The following is a 19244-nucleotide window of genomic DNA, read 5'->3' as shown; positions in this document are numbered from 1 at the left end:
GTTAAAAAAAATAGCCCTATAAACTGGGCGGAAGTGACGTCACCATACTTGAAGAGACGTAACTAAAAGGAATTAAAAACTGTCAATGATATCGCATTGCCAATATGTAATGGAATTAGGCGTCCCTGTAAATTGCCTAGCGCGCCGGCACTAAAAAAAAAATCATATTTGGCCAATCTCAGATTTCAGATTTTGCCGATCTCAAAATAACGACTAATGAAGCAAATTCAGATGCATTCAGAAATACGTTATTATTCCAACATCAAAAGAGAGGATTGTTGGGTCATTTGGTTCATGATTACTGTCTAATGGTGACTTCCGATCGCAGAGTTGGAGCACTTCTGGAGCAACGTTTCCAGCTCTTTTCAGAGCAACTGTATTCCAAACGCAGATCTGAGGCACGGATAGCGTCTTCCAATCGTAGACAGGGAGCTGTTGCCGAGCCGAGATTGCTCCGTGGAGCAGTCGGGACTGCTCCGCCGAAATCGGCGGATCCTGGCGGAAGTTTGTGTGACGTTCTTTTTCAGCGGCGCTAGCGGCGCCCTACATGCTCTGGCCTGCATGCTCTGGCCAGAGCAAGTGTACTCCAATCGCAATTTCAGGTCGCGCGCTCTGCGCCGGATTCAGGCGCTCTGTCACAGAGCGTGCAGACCGCTCTGGGCCTGCGTTTGGAATCCACCATAAGACCGCTCACAACACGGGACAGAGAAAAGAAACAACGCACACACAGCGCTCCAACATGTTGGAACACGACACTCAGTGGAAGAGAGACCAGCAAGTCTATGCCAAATACATGGTTGGAATCAGTAAGATTGCAGGTTGAGACTTCATTGCTCGCAAGGAATACTATGAATATATTTATGACTGCGAAATGCCTTCATGGTGCGAAGAAAATGTATTCTATATTGGAGAACCATGACTATGTTCTCAATAATTAGAAATCCGAACTGATTATCAAGATAAAGGAAAGAAAATAATACCGCACGCCTTTATGTAGAAACATCACAGTGGTGCAAAAAATATGGGCTAAAACTTCCATGTCTAAAGGGCTGTGTAATCAGCCGCCATTTTGCTGAGTCGTCTGTGAAACGCATTGAGCTTGCGTTTGTAGTCGGGAAGCAGACGACTGCTCGCGAATGCGCTTCATAATTTTCGATTTGTTTCGACGATTCGTGTCCCTTGGAATTCTCGCAACGCAGAATAGTCAGTTTTCAAACTGCGTACAAGTATTAAGTGCATAATATATTTCATTAGTATTGGAGGTTTTTAGAATATTGGCACATAGTTACATCTGAAATGATTACGAAATTTCCCCCACTAATTAACATCACAACAAGAAAAGGAGCTTATCCCTACGCTTCCCTTTGCTGCAATGCTGATTTCATTACTTGATCCACAGTGATTCATGTGCGTATTTATTCATTCAGTTACAACAATACAATCAGGGCTCACAGAGCGTTAGAGGGGCTTGGTCTAAAAAATAACAAAGTATAATTTATACATAGTGAAAAAGTACCGACAAAATAAAAAATATTGACGCAGACGCTTGCTTGATTATATACTTGGTGATGAGTGTCTTGAAGGATGACGCGTCTTCAATGCAGGCGATGTGGGGTGAAAGGTGGTCAGGTCTGATTGGGTTAATTTTTATTTTAGGCAGGGTGCAGTACGTTCTGCCTCTTTACTCAATGCCGTTAGAAAAGATGAAGTCTGACTGCCTTTAGTAGAAAGTCCGACGAAATGCCTTGCCAGCTGTGCTTCATGTGGTCGGTGGCGAGGGTTTGGGGGCCAGCTGCCCCTTACGCTGGAGCCAGAAAAGGTGCAGTGGATGCGGGGGCGACGTGGAAAGCCGCGAGCGCCACTTTGCCAGGCTCGAACCTTCGGTCGCGTAATCGGCAAAGTCGGTGTAGGCGCCACCCGTGGTGTTGAGGTCATCAGGTGACTTGGCGTACCGCAGCACGGTTACGTCGTCACTGTCCAGGGTGACCTGTTTGGCCTGCGACAAATGTTGAACAGTGACCGCGCTCACTTGTCGGCACTGAACTCGCTTTAAGCGCGGCACTCATTCGTCGAAACTAAGCTGACACATGCAGCTACATTGCGACATAAACGCGATGTACACATCCGGTTACTTAGTAAAGCTGGGGGGCTATTTGGTGCAGGGTTGCATAAAAACAAAAGCTCACAGGACGGTTACGAATATGTAACGCGAGATTCAGCGATAACTGTTCAGGCGTTTAGCCACGTGATCACTGGTGTAGTGCTCACGTGATGCACCCCTGCACTGGCAGGCGGCTGTTAAAAACAGAGCCACCCGTAGGCTTATGCGGCCCAGGTTGACCGGCGCAACTAGTGGGTGGGTGCTACCGGTTACGCCGACGGCGACGAGAAAGACAGGGGCGGCCGCCTAACAGCTATCGCTGTAAAAGATGAAGCGCACGAGGAAGAGAGAAGGCATGTCAGATGCGCATGTCTCGTTTCTCTTAATCGTGTGCTGTCTTTTTTGCGCTACGTCTGCTCATGAAAACACACCAACTTATCATCGTCATCAGGTGGTGGCATTGCGACGCGCCTTCTGACGCCCCGTAGTTGCGTTATGGGCCTTGGCTACCCTCTCCACTTTGTTGCGACGAGACTTCAAAACTCGCTCTGGTCTTGCCCCGTCCCGCTTTCAGCGTGGCCTCTTCTAAGCTTTTCGTTCATTCACGAGAACAGGGCCGACGGGCACGCCACCTGGATAGCCTGGTAGGCGCAGGCGGCGTCGGCCTCTACTATGTACGTGGCCTTAAGCAGAACTCTCGACGTCCTTCCCGGAGGGTCCACGTGTGTCCGCACTTGTAGCTTGTCCTGTTGCGCCAGCGCCATGTCGCTCCGGTTCAGGGCACCGACCGCGTGGTAGGGCTGACTGAGCAGCGTCAGCGAAGTCAAGTTCGCAGACGCCGCTTTGGAGAGCAGTTGCCGGAAGCTCGACGCCTGCAGGGGCAGATTAGTGAGTCCATTGAGGTCGCTCTTTTCAATGGACACTGTAATGTCCAGCAATTGCGAACAAAAATTTCGAAAATTGAAAATTCTAAGATACTTTGCGGGAATACCGAAGGTAATGGTCAATTCTTCTGATATATAGCGAAATCGTTTTTTAGAATGTTTCCATCGGTCGCATCGAACAGTTAAGACTCGCATAGAAAATCAACGGGGTTACGCTTTCGACGATAGCAAAAACGTCAATAGAAAAGAAATTCAAAACTGCCGTCGCGTGATCTGTTGATATGTTGATTGTTATGATGAAATTTTACATTATATGAAAAAAAATAGCGTTCATAAATGGTTTCCTGTTCAAAAATGCTTTTGCCCAGAATTGTTGGGTATGACCTAATATCTGGCATTTCTTTCAGCTGGTGTTGTGGATGCAGGTGTATTGACTCAAAGACTTCAGTGTTGAGTGAATGAATGAAGCCGAAATGTAGTGCACGTAACACGCAGTAGCAACTGACGTAGCGACGATGGCAAAGACACCACACTCTTATATTCGTGACCTTGTTCCCTTTGAATCAAGGTCCAGCTTTACGACTTATTAATTTCTAAGGCGCCGTGGATGACTTCAAGGATGAACGTTTGTGGGACCGGGAAGATAACAGAGGCCAGACTATGGGAAAATTGGATAACCGGACAAATACCACCGGCTCATACTTACCAGTGTGTGCGCATTTTTAAATGTGGTGCAGATGTTATTGTTGCAGGGACGAATGGGCGAGTTACATAAAGACATGCCTCCGCGACGAAAATGTACACATATTTTCTCTTGGGATGCGCAGGGCCCACAGAGGCCACATCCTAACCTTTCGTAGGACGACAAACTCTCGCAAGCCTGCCGTGATGACGTAGTCGATGGGCGTGTTCGAGTAGCTATAGACGCAGTCCATGACGAGCGCGGCTTCAGCGAAGGCGAGGCTGTTGTCCGGTGCGACGCCCGGCCACGAGCGATAAGTGATGCTCGCCTGTTTGGAAATAAGTAAACTTGTAACCATTTTGATTTCATGCGACGGCATTTAAAGAAGTAGGAACATCGCATTTTTTCTGTGGCTTCTTTCTTTGAAATGATGCGCAAGACGCTAGTGGAATTTCTCTGCCCCGGTAAATAATTTACAATTGTTTTTTCCTTCCGTCAAGTCTTGCTTTGTCTGCAGCAGACGAATGGCGCCTATGACGTCACAGATGAGGTTCAAATCGTATGAGGAATAAGTGAGATATAATCGCTACTTCGACGCTGTAATTCACCCAAATCCGCAAGCCAGCCTTTCTTATGGAATGACAGCAAGCGAAGAAACGCGTATTAGATATCACAATTTACGGACGCCTCGCATGGCCTCAAACCTGCTTGTGACGTCATAGTCACCATCCGGCTGCTGAGGTTCAACCTATATCGGAGAAAAAAATAAGTTCAATGTCCGCCGAGTGCAGACGATTTCCACAAAAATTGGTGTCATTTAACAGCAGGAAGCGTGTAGGTGACTAGTATGCATGTTGTATACACTATACAAAGCTTCTGCTCCTATTTATAAGCATGAAAGAATAAACGTGATACCAGGATTAGCCATTTGGGGACCACCCGCACTTGCACAAGAATTTAGCCCATGAAGAGCAACCACCACCCCCCAAGCGGACTAAATGTAAAGGACCAGCAGCCACAGTTGCTCTTTCACCCTGTAACCCTTCGTCGTGAGGACTAAGTGGTGCAGTTATACTTTTGCTCACATTCCACTCAGAGGGTACGAACCGCGCTCCGGCTCTTGAGAGCTCGCAGAAGCTCCACCGTCAACGGATCGGTCACGTTGACGTAGACGTGGAAGTGGAGAGCCCCGAGCTCCGTGTAGTAGGCCACGAACTCGACCAGGTCGCGTAGCGCGTCGCTGTCCTCGGGCCACGGCGGCAGGCAGACGCCCAGCGACCCGCGTCGCTTCTTGACAACCCTGTGCAGGTGGCCCGGAACGAACCAGTAGGCCGTCTCCTCTCGCCGGTACACCAGCGACACGATGCGCGCGCCTGCGGAGTCGCGGGTGGCACCAGCAACGCGCCTTAATAACAAAAAAACATAGTAGAGCTGGCCTCAGCGCATTAATCAGCGAAAGCCGTTGTAGCATTGGTTTAGCCAGCTCTGCATTATGCCCTAAAACCACCCTCATATTGGACATTCCTTCGCCCTCGTCGTAACTTCCTCTTTCCACGGCAACCCAACCCTCTGGGGGGCTTCCGTGCCAGCCACGTTCCAGTTGTGCATTCCTCCACTCTCGCCATAATCTCCAAAGCCACAAGGCCACTCGTCGCCTCCCACCACCCTTCTCTCTCTCTCTACCCCCTCACGCACTTCCCTCTCCTTCCTGTCCCCTAAAAGTGCGAAGGAGGATTTCCCTCTCACCGCCTTGCCACCTAGAGGCCATAGTTGGGCTGGCAGGTAGCAATTGAACCGAATGAAACTAAACTAAATTGTAATAATTAGGCTAAACCGCATCAATTCATCAATCAATTTAAGGTCTCATGGCAGACGCTCTAGGTTCAACGGAAGAATGCAGGGTTGTATGGCCAACGCAAAGCGCTAACAGCTTTCACTGTAAAAATAAACGTGAACTTCTTTGCTGCGAACCGGCCTCATCCTCCATTAGTGTACAGACCGATTCTCTAACCCGTCTGGACCACTTTAACCACGTGATAAGAGAGAGAAGGTAGAGAAGAAATTAAAAGGGTCGCAAATATTTCTCTTGGCGGAAACCTGTACCCGCCGCAGTGGCTCATTGGTTGCGGCTCGGAAAGCGGCTGTCCAAACATTGCCACCCGTAGGCTTATGCGACGCGGGTTGACCGGCGCAATCGGTGGGTGAGCTACGCCGACGAGAAAGCCAGGGGCGGGCTCCTAACCGCTGTAAAAAGAAAATGATGATTGCTTTTGATCCTTGAAGAAAGATGCAGCAAATGTCTCAAGGAATGAGGGAATTAAGGAGGGAGAGAAAGAACGAGCAGAGAAAGGTGTGCTATAGTGGAGCGCTCCTGACTGATTTCGACCACCTGGGCGTGTTTACTTGCACAGACACTGCACAGGGCCCGGATGTCTTTTGCATTTCGACTCTATCGAAAATGAAAAAAAAATTACGCAAGAAAGCTTGACGCTGCAGTCGGTCTGTAAGCTTCAGCCGTCATTATTCTTTCTATAGCGAACAGCTGTAGTCGACTCAGCTCAGGTCAATCTCAGGTAAAGCTATTTGGGCCCCCATAGATGAGCCCTACTGTGATACGTCGCTTTCATCCAGCCATACCTGTTGAGGGATAGCAGAAAACTGCCGATACTGTAGAAGCTTGGGCAAGTTGGTGTGACATGGTTTTTCAGCAGCGCAGGGGACAAAGGACGTGACAAGTGCACAGACACGGCGGTGCACAGTCAGCGCCGTGTCTATGCACTTGTCACGTCCTTTGTCCCCTGAGCTGCTGAAAAACCAAGAAAACTGCCGTTCATAGCTCGGCACCATGCAGGTAGAGGTACGAGAGAAAGTCGGGCTACTTGCTGGCTTCTTCGGGCACCACGCAGTTGACCAAGACGGGCTCGTGGCGGCCGCAGCTCAGTCCCCCAGCCACGCAGCTCGTGCCTGCAGTGGCCACCACTTCGCGGCTCCAGGACTGCGTGCAGTTCCTCGGGGCCGCACTGCTTGCGCAAACCTCGCTCATTGCGCTGGAGTTGCGGTAGAGCAGCGAGTGGACCTGGTCCGGGTGGCGGCGATGCGTCTCGGCTAAATACGTGCCGCGGCTCGGCTTCGCACCCCTGCGTGGACCGGTAGTATACTATAAGCCTTGGAATTTATTTACCTTGTTTGTTTGTACATGTAGGGAAAAATGTGAAATATGCTATCTCACTTCTACAAACACATTTGGTCGCCACGTGCTAGAAGCGCTAGTACCAAAGGCAACACAATGATACCTTGACATTTTACCATAAACATTGCGCAACTTGACATGGGAAAAACTGAACGGCTTTCCTGTTTTGACCCGCCGCGGTGGCTCAGTGGTTAGGACGCTCGGGTTCGAACCCGACCGCGGCGGCTGCGTTTTTATGGAGGAAAAACGCTAAGGCGCCCGTGTGCTGTTGCGATGTCAGTGCACGTTAAAGATCCCCAGGTGGTCGAAATTATACCGGAGACCTTCACTACGGCACGTCTTCTTCATTTTTTCTTTCACTCCCTCCTTTACCTCTTCCCTTACGGCGCGGTTCAGGTGTCCAACGATATATGAGACAGATACTGCGCCATTTCCTTTCCCCAAAAACCATTTATTATTATTATTATTATTTCCTGTTTTGCTGTGTTTTTATGGGGCGACACGCAAAGGCGCCCATGTGCTGTGCTATGTCAGTGCAAGTTAAAGATCCCCAGGTGGTCGATATTATTCCGGAGCCCTCCACTACGTCTCCTTTCTTCTTTCAGGCCCTCCATTATCTCTTCCCTTAAGGCGCTGTTCAGGTGTCAGCCGATATGTGAGACAGATACTGCACCATTTCCATCCCCCAACAGCGAATTGAATTCAATTCCATGTTTGCTTGCACAGATAGTTTTTTACAGCGATAGCCGTTAGGCGCTCGTCCCTGGCTTTGTCGTCGGCGTAACCGGTCAGCCTGGGTCGCATAAGCCTACGGGTGGCTCTGTTTGGAACAGCCGCCTGCCAGTGCAGGGGTGCATCACGTGACCACTACACCAGTGTGATATGATGTCACTGTATCTTTTCTACCTCAAAATACCCCAAAACTAAATGCCTGAACGCCTATCGCTTAATCTCGCATTCCATAGTCGTAACTGTTCTGCGAGTATTTTTTTTCAATTTGCTTAATCAACTTGCCTGCCATTGTGCCATCTTGACCTGCATTTCCATCAACATCATCAGCCACTGAATCCCCCAACGAGCCTTCACTGGTTGAGAGAGAGAGAGGGTTTATTGACGGGAAAGGCAGAGAGTTTGGACAGAAAAATGAATATCTGGTCTGCTATTCTGCACCGAGGAACGGGAAGAGGAGAAAAAAGAGGATCACGAAGGGGGATGATGATGATCGGGGAAGGCAATGAAAAAATACGGCACATTTTCTAACACTATAAACGCGATTCAAGGCCCGTGTCGCTTAAAAGCGTGAGAGCGCCCGCGTTGCCTTTAGAGTTTTTAAACTATCGGGCCGAGCGCCGAGGATCAAATCCTCCGAAAGGGGCCTGGTGTCAGAAGACTCCAAAGTAGTCAGTGGAGTCTGTACTAGCAGCGGTGACGCACAGTCCTTGCCTTTTGAGGAAGAGACAGGTGTAGTACGCGTAGCCGGACCCGTTGACGTGGTACGAGGGCGCCAGCTGCGACGTGGGTGCCAGCACCAGGAAACGGACCAGCAGCGGGCTCACACGGAGGTCCACGTAGACCGAGCAGGTGTGGAGCCGTGAGTGCGTCTGGCGCCAGCGGACCGACGCGTTGAGCTGGCGACTGGCGTCTTCCATCAGGTCGGCTTCATCCAGAGACAGGCCGAACGGGTTGTGGTCCGATTCGTCTACTCGCTTGTCCGGTTGAATGCCACGAAGCCCCCGGTCGCTGACGTCGTAGTAAACCGGGGTGTACATCCTCAATGCAGCCAGCACGATCAGCAGAATGATGCCGACGACAATGGGGTGAGCGGAACCCTGCTTGCCGCCGGAAACATGACGGCTATTTAGCTGTCGAATTGAAAATTGGTTGAAAATTTGTTTTTGAGGAAAGGAAATGGCGCAGGATCTGTCTCACATATCGGCGGACACCTGAATCGCGCCGTAAGGGAAGGGGTAAAGGAGAAAGGGAAAGAAAGGAAGAAAAAGCTGTCGGCCCCCAGCAGTTTTGAACTCCAAGGGAAGCAACGCTTGGTTCGAATTATCGCGAGTTATAGGGGGCTGTACTAATGCTGTTGATGTTTGCAGGACCGAAGCTTCTGTTTAAAGAAACAAGGCGTTCGAATGGACGAGGGCCCGCAATAACTGCTCCATTTACTGATTCTCTCGTTTTGTTGAAACCGAAAATTCTAAAAGCCATTGGAATCTAGGGGGCTCGGCTACTGATCCCGAGTACCTGGGTTCGAACCCGACCGCGGCGGCCGCGTTTGGGCGGAGGCGATACGCTAAGGCGCCCATGTGGTGTGCGATGTCAGTGCACGTTAAAGATTCCCTGGTGGTCGAAATTATTCCGGTGCCCTCCTCTACTGCACTGCTTTCTTCATTTCTTCTCTTAGTCCCTCAAGGCGCGGTTCAGGTGTCCGCGATATGCGAGAAAGATGCTGCGCCATTTCCTTTCTGCACAAGACATTTTTTTTTCACAGTCTAGAAAAGCACTCGGCAATCATATTTTGCGCGTTACGCACCTTTCAGACTGAACGTATATCGAGTTTTTCTTTCCACACACGCACAGGCAATCTTTAGAAAATAGAAAACCTCTACACCAAAACCGTTGAAACAGTGGAACTTCTTTGTCGTTCCAGCTTTTGTGACGGCGATGTGCATACATCTTTATTGGTTTTAGAGCATCGTACCACCGCAGCCATCTTCAGTATGCTGTCCCAGTGCGTATGCGCTCGGACGCCCAGCTGTTATGGCGAAGCTTAGAGGGACGCTGAGGACCAATTGAAGTGCGGCTGTACCGACAGGTTACCACATTATATTGACAGAGACGCTACTTTAACCCGGAACGGAGCTGCTATAGGCTGCTAAAGGTAAAAAAATGGCTGGGATTCAATCCGCTGCTTCTCCAGACGAGCCTCTCGTTTTTCTTCGGTTTCCGCTTCAATCTTAGCACATTTCCTCTCTGTGTCCTTCGCCAGCGCACCCTTGTCGACGTTCTTGATCATAAGAATCATCAGATTCAATCAGCCGTCTACGATACACAGCCGAAGCATTCGTTCCAGCGCGCGACTCCTTCATGGCTATCTGCGAACGTCAAGCAACGCTTGGCGTTTTTGCAGCTATAGCTGTTAGGCGTTCGTCCCTGGATTTCTCGTCGCCTTCGGCGTAGCCGTTGAGTGCGCTAGCACCCACCGGTTGCGCCGGTCAACCTGCGTCGCATAACCCTACGGGTGGCTCTGTTTGGAACAGCCGCCTGCCACTGCAGGCGTGCCTCACGTGACCACTACACCAGTGGTCACGTGACTCAACGCCTGAAGAGCTATCGCTGAATCTCGTGTTACACAGTCGTAACCGTCCTGCGAGTTTTACAGTGATAGCTGTTTAGGCGCCCGTCCCTGGACTGCGCGTCGCCGTCGGAGTAACCGGAGGGTGCGTTACCATGGTTAGCAGGGTAACACACCCACCGGCTACCATGGCAACCCAGGTGTGGTTATCATCCCGCATGACACCACGTAGGATGTGTACGTCAGGCAAAGTAGCGTAAAGAAACGACCGACGAGAGCGGTAGGGGTCAGAACTGTGGTCAGCGGAATGCATGTCCGCGATGTTTTAGACCAGACATACTTGATAGTGCAAGTTGGAAAACTTCCCATAGGGGTTTATGTATCAGAAATCCGCCACCCTTTGATGGCTCTTTATAGAGAGGTTAGGTAATTGCCACGTCACTTACTGCAGTCTACTGAACCTAATTACCAGAACAACAAAGAAAGGATGACTATCGGAACGCCACTGATAGCTAACTGCACAACTCCCTCGTAACGTCACCACAAGTCTGCTATAACCTCCAAAATCTGACCGCTTGGCGTGCCGGGTTTTAAAGCGTAGTTCCGTAAGTAATGAGGTTAAATAACTTTGCTTTGACACCAGACTCGTATTGACCATCCCAGACGCAGTTGTTCGTAGTTCGCCCATGAAATCGTGTACTATAAAAATGAACGCACGCTTCTCTGCACTGGTCGAGAGTAATAGGCACTCCCACGTTTCTTTGCATAGTGCCAGTTCACATTCCGTCACGGAGAGGTACAGTCGCGAGTAAAAGATATTATCACAAATCACTGGCGATCAGAATTTGTATATCTCACCATGCGGCGCTGTGGTTTGCAGACCTGCCTATAGGGCCGTTTCCATTTTTGCAGCATAGGGGGCGGGGGGCGGACGGCAGGAAGTAAGCTTTATCAAGTGTGCCATCGCCCGAGTGTCGAAGTGCCGACCCTACGTGACTGTGCATGCGGCATTTATTTTGGGTTGGTTATCATAAGCAAAGATGGCTTCTTTTTTATTACTGTTTTTTTATTTCCGTGATGGTTTGTCAAAGGGACCTCGCGGGAACAAGAGATGATATCGCTGCTTTTAGCCAGTATTATTCCGCAAGCTCGATATACAGATAGAGTTTATTTTCCCGATGCAACTAATTCATACAAATCACTTTGTTGGGAAAAATCACTTTGTTGGGAAAGTGTAGTAACAATACTAACAGGAGCACTATCCCATCAATTCAGGAAAAGAAGTAAGGAGGATAGCCAGCTCGCTGTCGTGATGCGAGAGCAAACACGTCTAATGGGCGTGCATAAACCCCACCGACCCTCACAACGCTTTGAAGGCGCTCAGGGAAGGAGTCAAACAGGCTGCTTGCAAGGTCAGGAAGAACCTGCTCCATTCCTCTTGAACCGCCGCTCAAAGGATGTCTGGCGATGACTCGTGCAGCTGCCTTTTAGCTAGTCGCTTTTTCATTAACCCCCATATATTTTCAATTATATTCAAATCTATTTCCTTGAGAGGCCATGGCAGCTCCTGGATGCATAGCTGTTCAAGCAGTTGCCAAGCGCAGCGCGGCTGACGCTGCTCGCAAAAATAACTGCCATACAAGCAAAAAAAAAAACAACTATCCTATTGTCACGTAGTGGTGACGGCAGTCGAAGCAGCGATGAAGACGGACGAAACGGTCTTCTAAAAGAACTGTTTATTGGGCTGACTTGCACCCAAAATGGACTGAATCACTCGGCGGCGGCGAAGCGACAAGCGTGCTCGGCGGTCGTCGAACCGAACGCCCGCCGCTGTCGGCCGTGCTCAATTTAAAGCTGATAGCGAACATTCGAGATAAAGGGCGCAAAGTTACTAGAACATTCCGGAACAACGTAGAATCAGCTTTGCCTGGCTGCGATCAATCGAGATAAATCTAGTCGCGTCTTGCGTCGCAAACAAAGCGATAAGGTGGTGTCGCGGCAGATTTGAAAAACGAATAAACACTGCAAACATTCGCGGCATTACTCCCCTCTCAAAGAAGCATCGACCCGATGCATTAAAACAAATAATGCGACTAGTAAGGAAAAAAAAACGGATCTTGCGAAAATAGAGCATGGAAATGCAGCGGCCTTTAGCGCGCATAATACGGCTTCAGACGGACTACATGGACAACTTCTGGTCGTACGCGGCGTCGCTGGGATGCAGTCATTGCGTCAGGGATGACTTCATAATCCAGTTGTCCTCCGGTGGCTGGTTTGGCTGTAGCGCAGGATGGCTTGCGTGAGTTCCGCCGTAAATGCTGTTCCTCTGTCCGTGATGAGCACATCGGGGGCGCCGTGTCGAAGAAGAATGCACTCCACGAAAAATTTGGCCACTTCTGCTGCTGTTCCGTTCGGTAGGGCTTTCGCCTCGGCGTAGCGGGTCAGGTAGTCGGTCGCTGTGATGATCCACTTATTTCCAGATGTTGACGTTGGAAAAGGGCCAAGCAAGTCCATGCCAATCTGCTGAAAGGGTCTTGAGGGAGGTTCAATGGGGTTCAGAAATCCTGCTGGTCGTGTGGGAGGAGTCTTTCGTCGCTGACAATCTCGGCATGTTTTCACATAGTGTGCGACATCGGCAGACAGTCGGGGCCAGTAATACTTGTCTTGAATGCGGCGGAGGGTACGAGTAAACCCGAGATGTCCAGCTGTCGGCTCGTCGTGTGAAGCCTGTAGAACTTCTTCGCGGAGACAAGTAGGTACAACAAGGAGGTAGGCTGTTTTGTTCGCTGTAAAGTTCTTCTTCACAAGGACCTCATTCTGCACACAGAAAGAAGACAGTCCTCGCTTGAATGAAGCGGGGGGTGAAGAAACCTTGCCTTCCAGGTACTCGATGAGGCCCTTTAGGTTGGGGTCCGAGCGTTGCTGCTGAGCAAAAGAGCTTGCGCTGATGGGTCCCAGGAAGGCGTCCTCATCGTCGTCCAGCGGCGGTGCATCTACAGGGGCTCGTGAGAGGCAATCGGCGTCAGTGTGCTTGCGTCCGGACTTGTAAACGACGGTGACGTCAAACTCCTGGAGACGCAGACTCCATCGAGCGAGTCGGCCAGAGGGATCCTTCAAATTGGCAAGCCAGCAGAGCGCGCGGTGGTCGCTGACCACCTTGAACGGCCGTCCGTAGAGGTAGGGGCGGAATTTCGACGTAGCCCAGATGATGGCAAGGCACTCCTTCTCAGTGGTCGAATAGTTAGCCTCGGCCTTAGAAAGGGAACGGCTAGCGTATGCGATGACCTTCTCGAGCCCGTCACTTTTTTGAACGAGAACGGCGCCTAGTCCCACGCTGCTTGCGTCGGTATGAACTTCAGTATCGGCATTTTCATCAAAATGCGCAAGGATCGGTGGGGACTGTAAACGACGCTGAAGTTCTTTGAAGGCTTCTGCTTGCGGCGCTTCCCATTTAAACGGCACGTCTGCCTTCGTCAGTTGGGTTAGGGGCTCGGCGATGCGCGAAAAGTTTTTCACAAATCGTCGGTAATATGCGCATAGTCCGAGAAATCTGCGCACTGCTTTCTTATCGGCCGGCGGTTGAAACTGTTCAATAGCGGCTGTTTTCTGCGGGTCTGGGCGTACTCCTTCCTTGCTAACGATGTGGCCTAGAAACAGCAGCTCTTCGTAGGCAAAGTGGCATTTCTCTGCTTTCAAGGTTAGGCCAGACGACTTGATGGCGTCTAGTACTGTTCGAAGTCTTTTGAGGTGCTCTTCAAAGTTCGAGGCGAAGACAACGACGTCATCTAAATATACCAGACAAATTTTCCACTTCAGGCCTGCCAGCACTGTATCCATTACTCGCTGAAACGTCGCTGGTGCGGAACAGAGACCAAATGGCATCACCTTGAACTCAAACAGCCCATCCGGAGTTATGAATGCTGTCTTCTCGCGATCTCTTTCGTCGACCTCAATTTGCCAGTAGCCGCTCTTGAGGTCCATCGATGAGAAATATTTGGCGTTGCAGAGGCGGTCCAGTGTGTCGTCGATGCGGGGGAGGGGGTAGACGTCCTTCTTTGTTATGTTGTTCAAGCGGCGGTAATCCACGCAGAATCGAAGTGCGCCGTCTTTCTTTCTCACTAGAACAACCGGTGCCGCCCATGGGCTGTTTGAAGGCTGGATGACGTCGTCGCGAAGCATTTCTTCGACTTGGTCCCGGATGGCTTGTCGTTCTCGCGGAGACACACGGTAGGGGCTTTGACGGAGAGGTCGGACGTGTTGATCCGTTATAATGCGATGCTTGGCAATTGGCGTCTGCCGCACCTTCGGCGATGTCGAAAAGCACTCACTGTAGTTTTGAAGCAGATTGCGGATCTGGTCTTGTCTGTTCCGGTGCAGGTCTGGGTTGATGTCGAAAGTGGGCGAGTTCTCTTGGTCAGGCGGATCTTCTGCGGAGGGGTCGGAGAGGGCGAAGGAATCTCGTACGTCAGATATTTCGTCGTAGAAAGCAATCGTCGTTCCTCTGTTAATATGCCGGTATTCTTCGCTGAAGTTAGTCAGCAGTACTTCGGCCTGGCCATTGCGGAAATGTGCGATGCCTCTTGCGATGCTGATTCCTCGGTCTAGTAGCAACTGCATGTTCCCCTCGATGATGGCTTCAGTGTTTATGGCTTTCGTGGCGCCTACGGTCACGATAACGCTTGAACGAGGTGGGACGCTCACTTCTTCCTCCAGGACAATTAGGGCAACGTGATTTTCCCGCGTTTTCATCGAAGCGATGGCTTCGTCCGTCGAAAGCGTGATCAGCTTGGATCGCAGGTCGATGATCGCCTGATGCTCATTAAGGAAATCCATACCCAAGATCACTTCGCGGGAGCATTGCGGTAGCACAACAAAGTTCGCAGGATAGGTATGTCCTTTGACACTCATTCGCGCTGTGCATCGTCCTGATGGCGTAATGAGGTGGCCCCCAGCGGTGCGAATTTGTGGGCCGTCCCAAGCCGTTGTGACTTTTCTGAGCTGCGCAGCGAATGTTCCATTCATCACCGAGTAATCGGCTCCTGTGTCGACTAGAGCGGTAACTTTCCGGCCGTCGATAGTCACTTCTAGGTCGGAGGTCCTGGCTCTTGCATTGCATGTCGCTCTCGGCGTCGGGTCACGGCTTCGTCACGTATGCGAGTCACGGGTTGGGTGTGTGGTCAAAGCTCCTCTGGGTGGCGGCGTCGATTTCAAGGTAGCTTGAGTCGTGGTCGAGGTTCTCATTGTGTGCGGCGTCGGTGCATCGAGTGTCGGTTCTTCATGCGGCGTCGCGGGTGCAGCGTCTTCATGGGGCGTGGTCGGTGGAGGATCTTCGGCCTTTAGCTCGTGAGCAACCTCACCTCCAGAGGTTGCTGCCTTTAGTTTCCCCTACGGGGGCTGGGCGACCTTCCTCGTACCGCGGCTGCGTAGCTGCGGCGTGGCGACGCAAAGCGCGAGGTTGACGGCGATGGTGAGCGCGAAAAGCGGTTCGGCGTGTACTCTTCTCGACGCAGGTACTCGTCGATTTCGTGCGGACGTTGTCCGAAGCGTGGTCGTGGGGCGTTAACGGCAAATCCTCGAAGACCGATACGTCGGTACGGGCAGTGACGAAGAATATGGCCGGCCTCACCGCAATGGAAGCACAACGGCCGGTTGTCGGAAGTCCTCCAGGCGTCGCATTTCCTGGGGCTTGAGGGTCGGTCATAGGCTGGGCGGGCGGGGGCTGGGAGGCGGCGTTGTGGACCAAGTGGCTCATCTCGGGGAGGACGTGGGGGTTGTCGTTGGGGCTGAGCAGTCCTTACTGCAGCGGCGTAGGTCATGGCCTGGGGTTCTGTGGCCGTCGGGGTGCCAAGTGCCTGTTGCACTTCTTCCCGTACCACGTCCATCAGAGTCGATGCTTGTGGCTGTGGGGAGGATGGCAGTAATCGGCGTAGCTCCTCTCGGACGATTTCGCGGATAACGTCCCGCAAGCTGTCGCTGGTGGTGGCCGGCGTGTCCGAACGGATTGCATAGGCAGAGGAAGGGCGGTTGTACTGCCGAGCTCGGACGTCGAGGGTCTTCTCAATCGTGCAGGCTTCTTGCATAAACTCCTCGACTGTTTTTGGCGGCTGGCGGACGAGGCTTGCAAAGAGTTGTTCTTTTACGCCGCGCATTAAAAACTGAACTTTCTTTTCCTCGGTCATCCCGGGATCGGCGCGGCGAAATAGGCGCTTCATCTCCTCGACGTAACTGCGGACGGGCTCATTCGGAAGCTGGATCCTGGACTCGAGGAGTCGTTCGGCTCTTTCTTTCCTCACGACACTGGTGAATACCTTCAATAGTGCTCTCTTGAATAGCTCCCATGTCGTAAGGGACGACTCGTAGTTTTCGTACCACGTGCGTGCGGAGCCATCCAATGAGAAAAAAACGTGTCCAATCTTTGCCGCATCATCCCACTTGTTGAATGACGCCACGCGCTCAAATTGATCCAACCATTCTTCAGGGTCTTCGCCTAGGGATCCATTGAAAGTTGGCGGCACCCGCGGCTGCTGCAGTATGATCGGTGTCGACATCTTCGGCGAGATTGCGGTGCTCGTAGCCGCGTCTTTTCGCTGTCTTGTGCGGTCCGGCAGTTTCCCGAACTCAGGCTCCTCTCCCTGGAGACGTCGGCTGGCTCGCTGAGCTGCTGGCTCGTCCTCGGGTGCGAAGCGCTCAGGGGTGGCTTCACGACTTGAAGGGGGCGTCCGGAACATGGAAGGCTACCCAGCACCTCCACCAGATGTCACGTAGTGGTGACGGCAGTCGAAGCAGCGATGAAGACGGACGAAACGGTCTTCTAAAAGAACTGTTTATTGGGCTGACTTGCACCCAAAATGGACTGAATCACTCGGCGGCGGCGAAGCGACAAGCGTGCTCGGCGGTCGTCGAACCGAATGCCCGCCGCTGTCGGCCGTGCTCAATTTAAAGCTGATAGCGAACATTCGAGATAAAGGGCGCAAAGTTACTAGAACATTCCGGAACAACGTAGAATCAGCTTTGCCTGGCTGCGATCAATCGAGATAAATCTAGTCGCGTCTTGCGTCGCAAACAAAGCGATAAGGTGGTGTCGCGGCAGATTTGAAAAACGAATAAACACTGCAAATATTCGCGGCACTATTCTTCACCAGTTGCCAGCGGGAGCAAGGCTGCGTTAAAAAAAGAGAGAGGTCAAGACAGAAAAATAAATTTTGCTTGGCCGTGACAGTCCGCTGAACCCCCCTAATAGTGTAGAATGGGAACGGCCCGGTACACTCGTTATCAACCTCTTCGTCACCCGCAGCGCCACGCGTTGCCATTCCGGCGCTCCGATGCTCCGTCATGTGTGATAATCTTTTCTACTCGCGACTGTACACTGCGCGTAGTCGTAATAGTCATAGTCATAATCGTAACAGTCATTTATACATACCGGAATGTATTCAGTTACAGCTCTACAACAGCCGATGACGCGCGCGGGGTACTTCTCTACCTCCCCTCTTCTCTGGATTGATTGATTGATTGTAAAACATTGATTGCGTCGAGAGAAGGTTGCAGGAGACACATACTAGATAAGATCCACCACATAAGCACTGCTACGGGAATAGCTACTTTATGACAACCCCCACCCTCCCCTTCTTTCGTGAGCCGTACTTCAGTGTAATTTGACTACACAGCTAGCACGACGCCAATGCCATCGAGATGCCTAAGTTAGTGGCAAGAAGAAACAGATGACAATGATTCTTTCACTCCCACCTTGTTCCCTTCCCTTACGGCGCGGTCCAGGCATCCACCTATACGCGAGACAATATGTGCGCAATTTCCTTTCCTGAAATACCTATTTTCATATTTTCATTTACAACTGAGGAGAAGCAAATGGTGGGAGCCAGACTTGGCGAGACGCCAGAACTTTCGGATGGCTTGAAGCCACAGCCGTCGCACGGCCTAAGAGAATGGAGAAGAAGACGGTGGGATCAAGAGTGGGCGCGACGCCAGAACCTTCGTGAGAGTAGCTAGAGTGCTCGAACTGTTGTGCTGTCACCTGCCGCCGCGCTCCACAGCGTGAAAGTCATCGTCGTCGCAGAGAATCCCCCGCCGTGCGCGAAAACACTGAAGAAAAAGAAAGAAGTTGCAAAATATCGCCTGTCTTTCTGTATGCACGTACTCAGCGCAGCATAGCCTGCCTACGCTGGCTTCAGCACATCTGCCCTACGTAAGCAAAAAAACTAAGCGCCACAGCGCAGCGAACAGGAAAGCTGTTTTCGCTGAAAAATTGCGCTGAACAGCAGAGCGCACTGTCTTTTCTTTTTAGTCTAAGAAACGTACACGTGCAGAAATTGCTAGTGAAGAGAGACTCCAGGGACCAGCCTATTGCTTCCACATCAGATAGCACTTGTACATGCGCCCTTCTTCACTTTCGCCGCAGACGGATTAGTTTATGTTTAAGCGCTTAATTGTTCCTTGCCTTTTTGAAGCGAAAGCTTCACTGCGCTAGGTAAAGCCGATTTCACTGTGCATTGCCGGCTGACCTTCATATGAGCCAGAGGTCAAGTGTGGTCTTACCATACATAAGTGGTCCACCATGGTGTCGCACCACTTGACCTTTGACGTTCGCATCATTTCACTTAAAGGCAAAATCGCTGCACATTAGCCTGTATGCACACACTCACCGAGACTTGGGGCTCATATTCGCTTTGCATGGAGTCCCTCCAGGATTCGGACGAGGATACGCTGGAGCTGCTTGAGTAACTGCGCTCGGGCTCAAGAAACATCATCTTGGCACCTGTTATTTGCTACAAGGCGCCGGGGATTTCTACCGGGATCTGTGAAGGCTGGGAACGCATCAGACTCGATCGCAGCGTTGGGCAGGAGCACCTCCGAATGCGCGAGCCTTCTTCGTCGTCTTCGAAGTTGAGACGCGTTCTCAGAGCGAATGCTCCGATCGAAGTAGGGATCAGTGCCCGAAGACAGTGAATGGAATTGTTCGATGGAGGCGAAACGCGAAAAGCGCCCCGTGTGCTGTGCGATGTCAGCGCCCATTGAAGATCCTCAGGTGGTCGAAATTATCCTTGAGTCCTCCACTACGGCCCTTACTCTTCCCT

At 51.2% G+C, this 19244-nt stretch overlaps 1 protein-coding gene across 1 annotated transcript; it reads right to left on the bottom strand.

Moving 5' to 3' along the window:
* Window positions 1-1565: 1565 nt before the first annotated feature.
* Window positions 1566-19024, bottom strand: LOC144110894 (uncharacterized). Its single transcript, XM_077643963.1, has 7 exons — window positions 18813-19024; window positions 8301-8686; window positions 6551-6804; window positions 4775-5040; window positions 3837-3995; window positions 2734-2973; window positions 1566-1996 (listed from the first exon to the last, which is right to left on the bottom strand). Exons 1-7 carry the CDS (start codon window positions 18915-18917, stop codon window positions 1760-1762), a joined length of 1647 nt encoding a protein of 548 aa, XP_077500089.1. The 5' UTR covers window positions 18918-19024; the 3' UTR covers window positions 1566-1759.
* Between the last annotated feature and the right edge of the window lie 220 nt (window positions 19025-19244).

The sequence above is a fragment of the Amblyomma americanum genome, chromosome 11 (genome assembly GCF_052857255.1).
Source record: "Amblyomma americanum isolate KBUSLIRL-KWMA chromosome 11, ASM5285725v1, whole genome shotgun sequence".
NCBI classification, from domain to species: domain Eukaryota; kingdom Metazoa; phylum Arthropoda; class Arachnida; order Ixodida; family Ixodidae; genus Amblyomma; species Amblyomma americanum.
Note: the sequence above shows the minus strand (reverse complement) of the source record. Positions and strands in the feature narration are given on the sequence as shown.

Coding starts and splice junctions, on each gene's coding strand:
- LOC144110894 (XM_077643963.1), bottom strand. CDS start 18,917: ATGATGTTTCTTGAGCCCGAGCGCAGTTACTCAAGCAGCTCCAGCGTA. Junction 5,041..6,550: donor CGTGGTGCCCGAAGAAGCCA/GCAAGTAGCCCG, acceptor GCGACTCCGCAG/GCGCGCGCATCGTGTCGCTG. Junction 1,997..2,733: donor GCGCCTACCAGGCTATCCAG/GTGGCGTGCCCG, acceptor CATTTGTCGCAG/GCCAAACAGGTCACCCTGGA.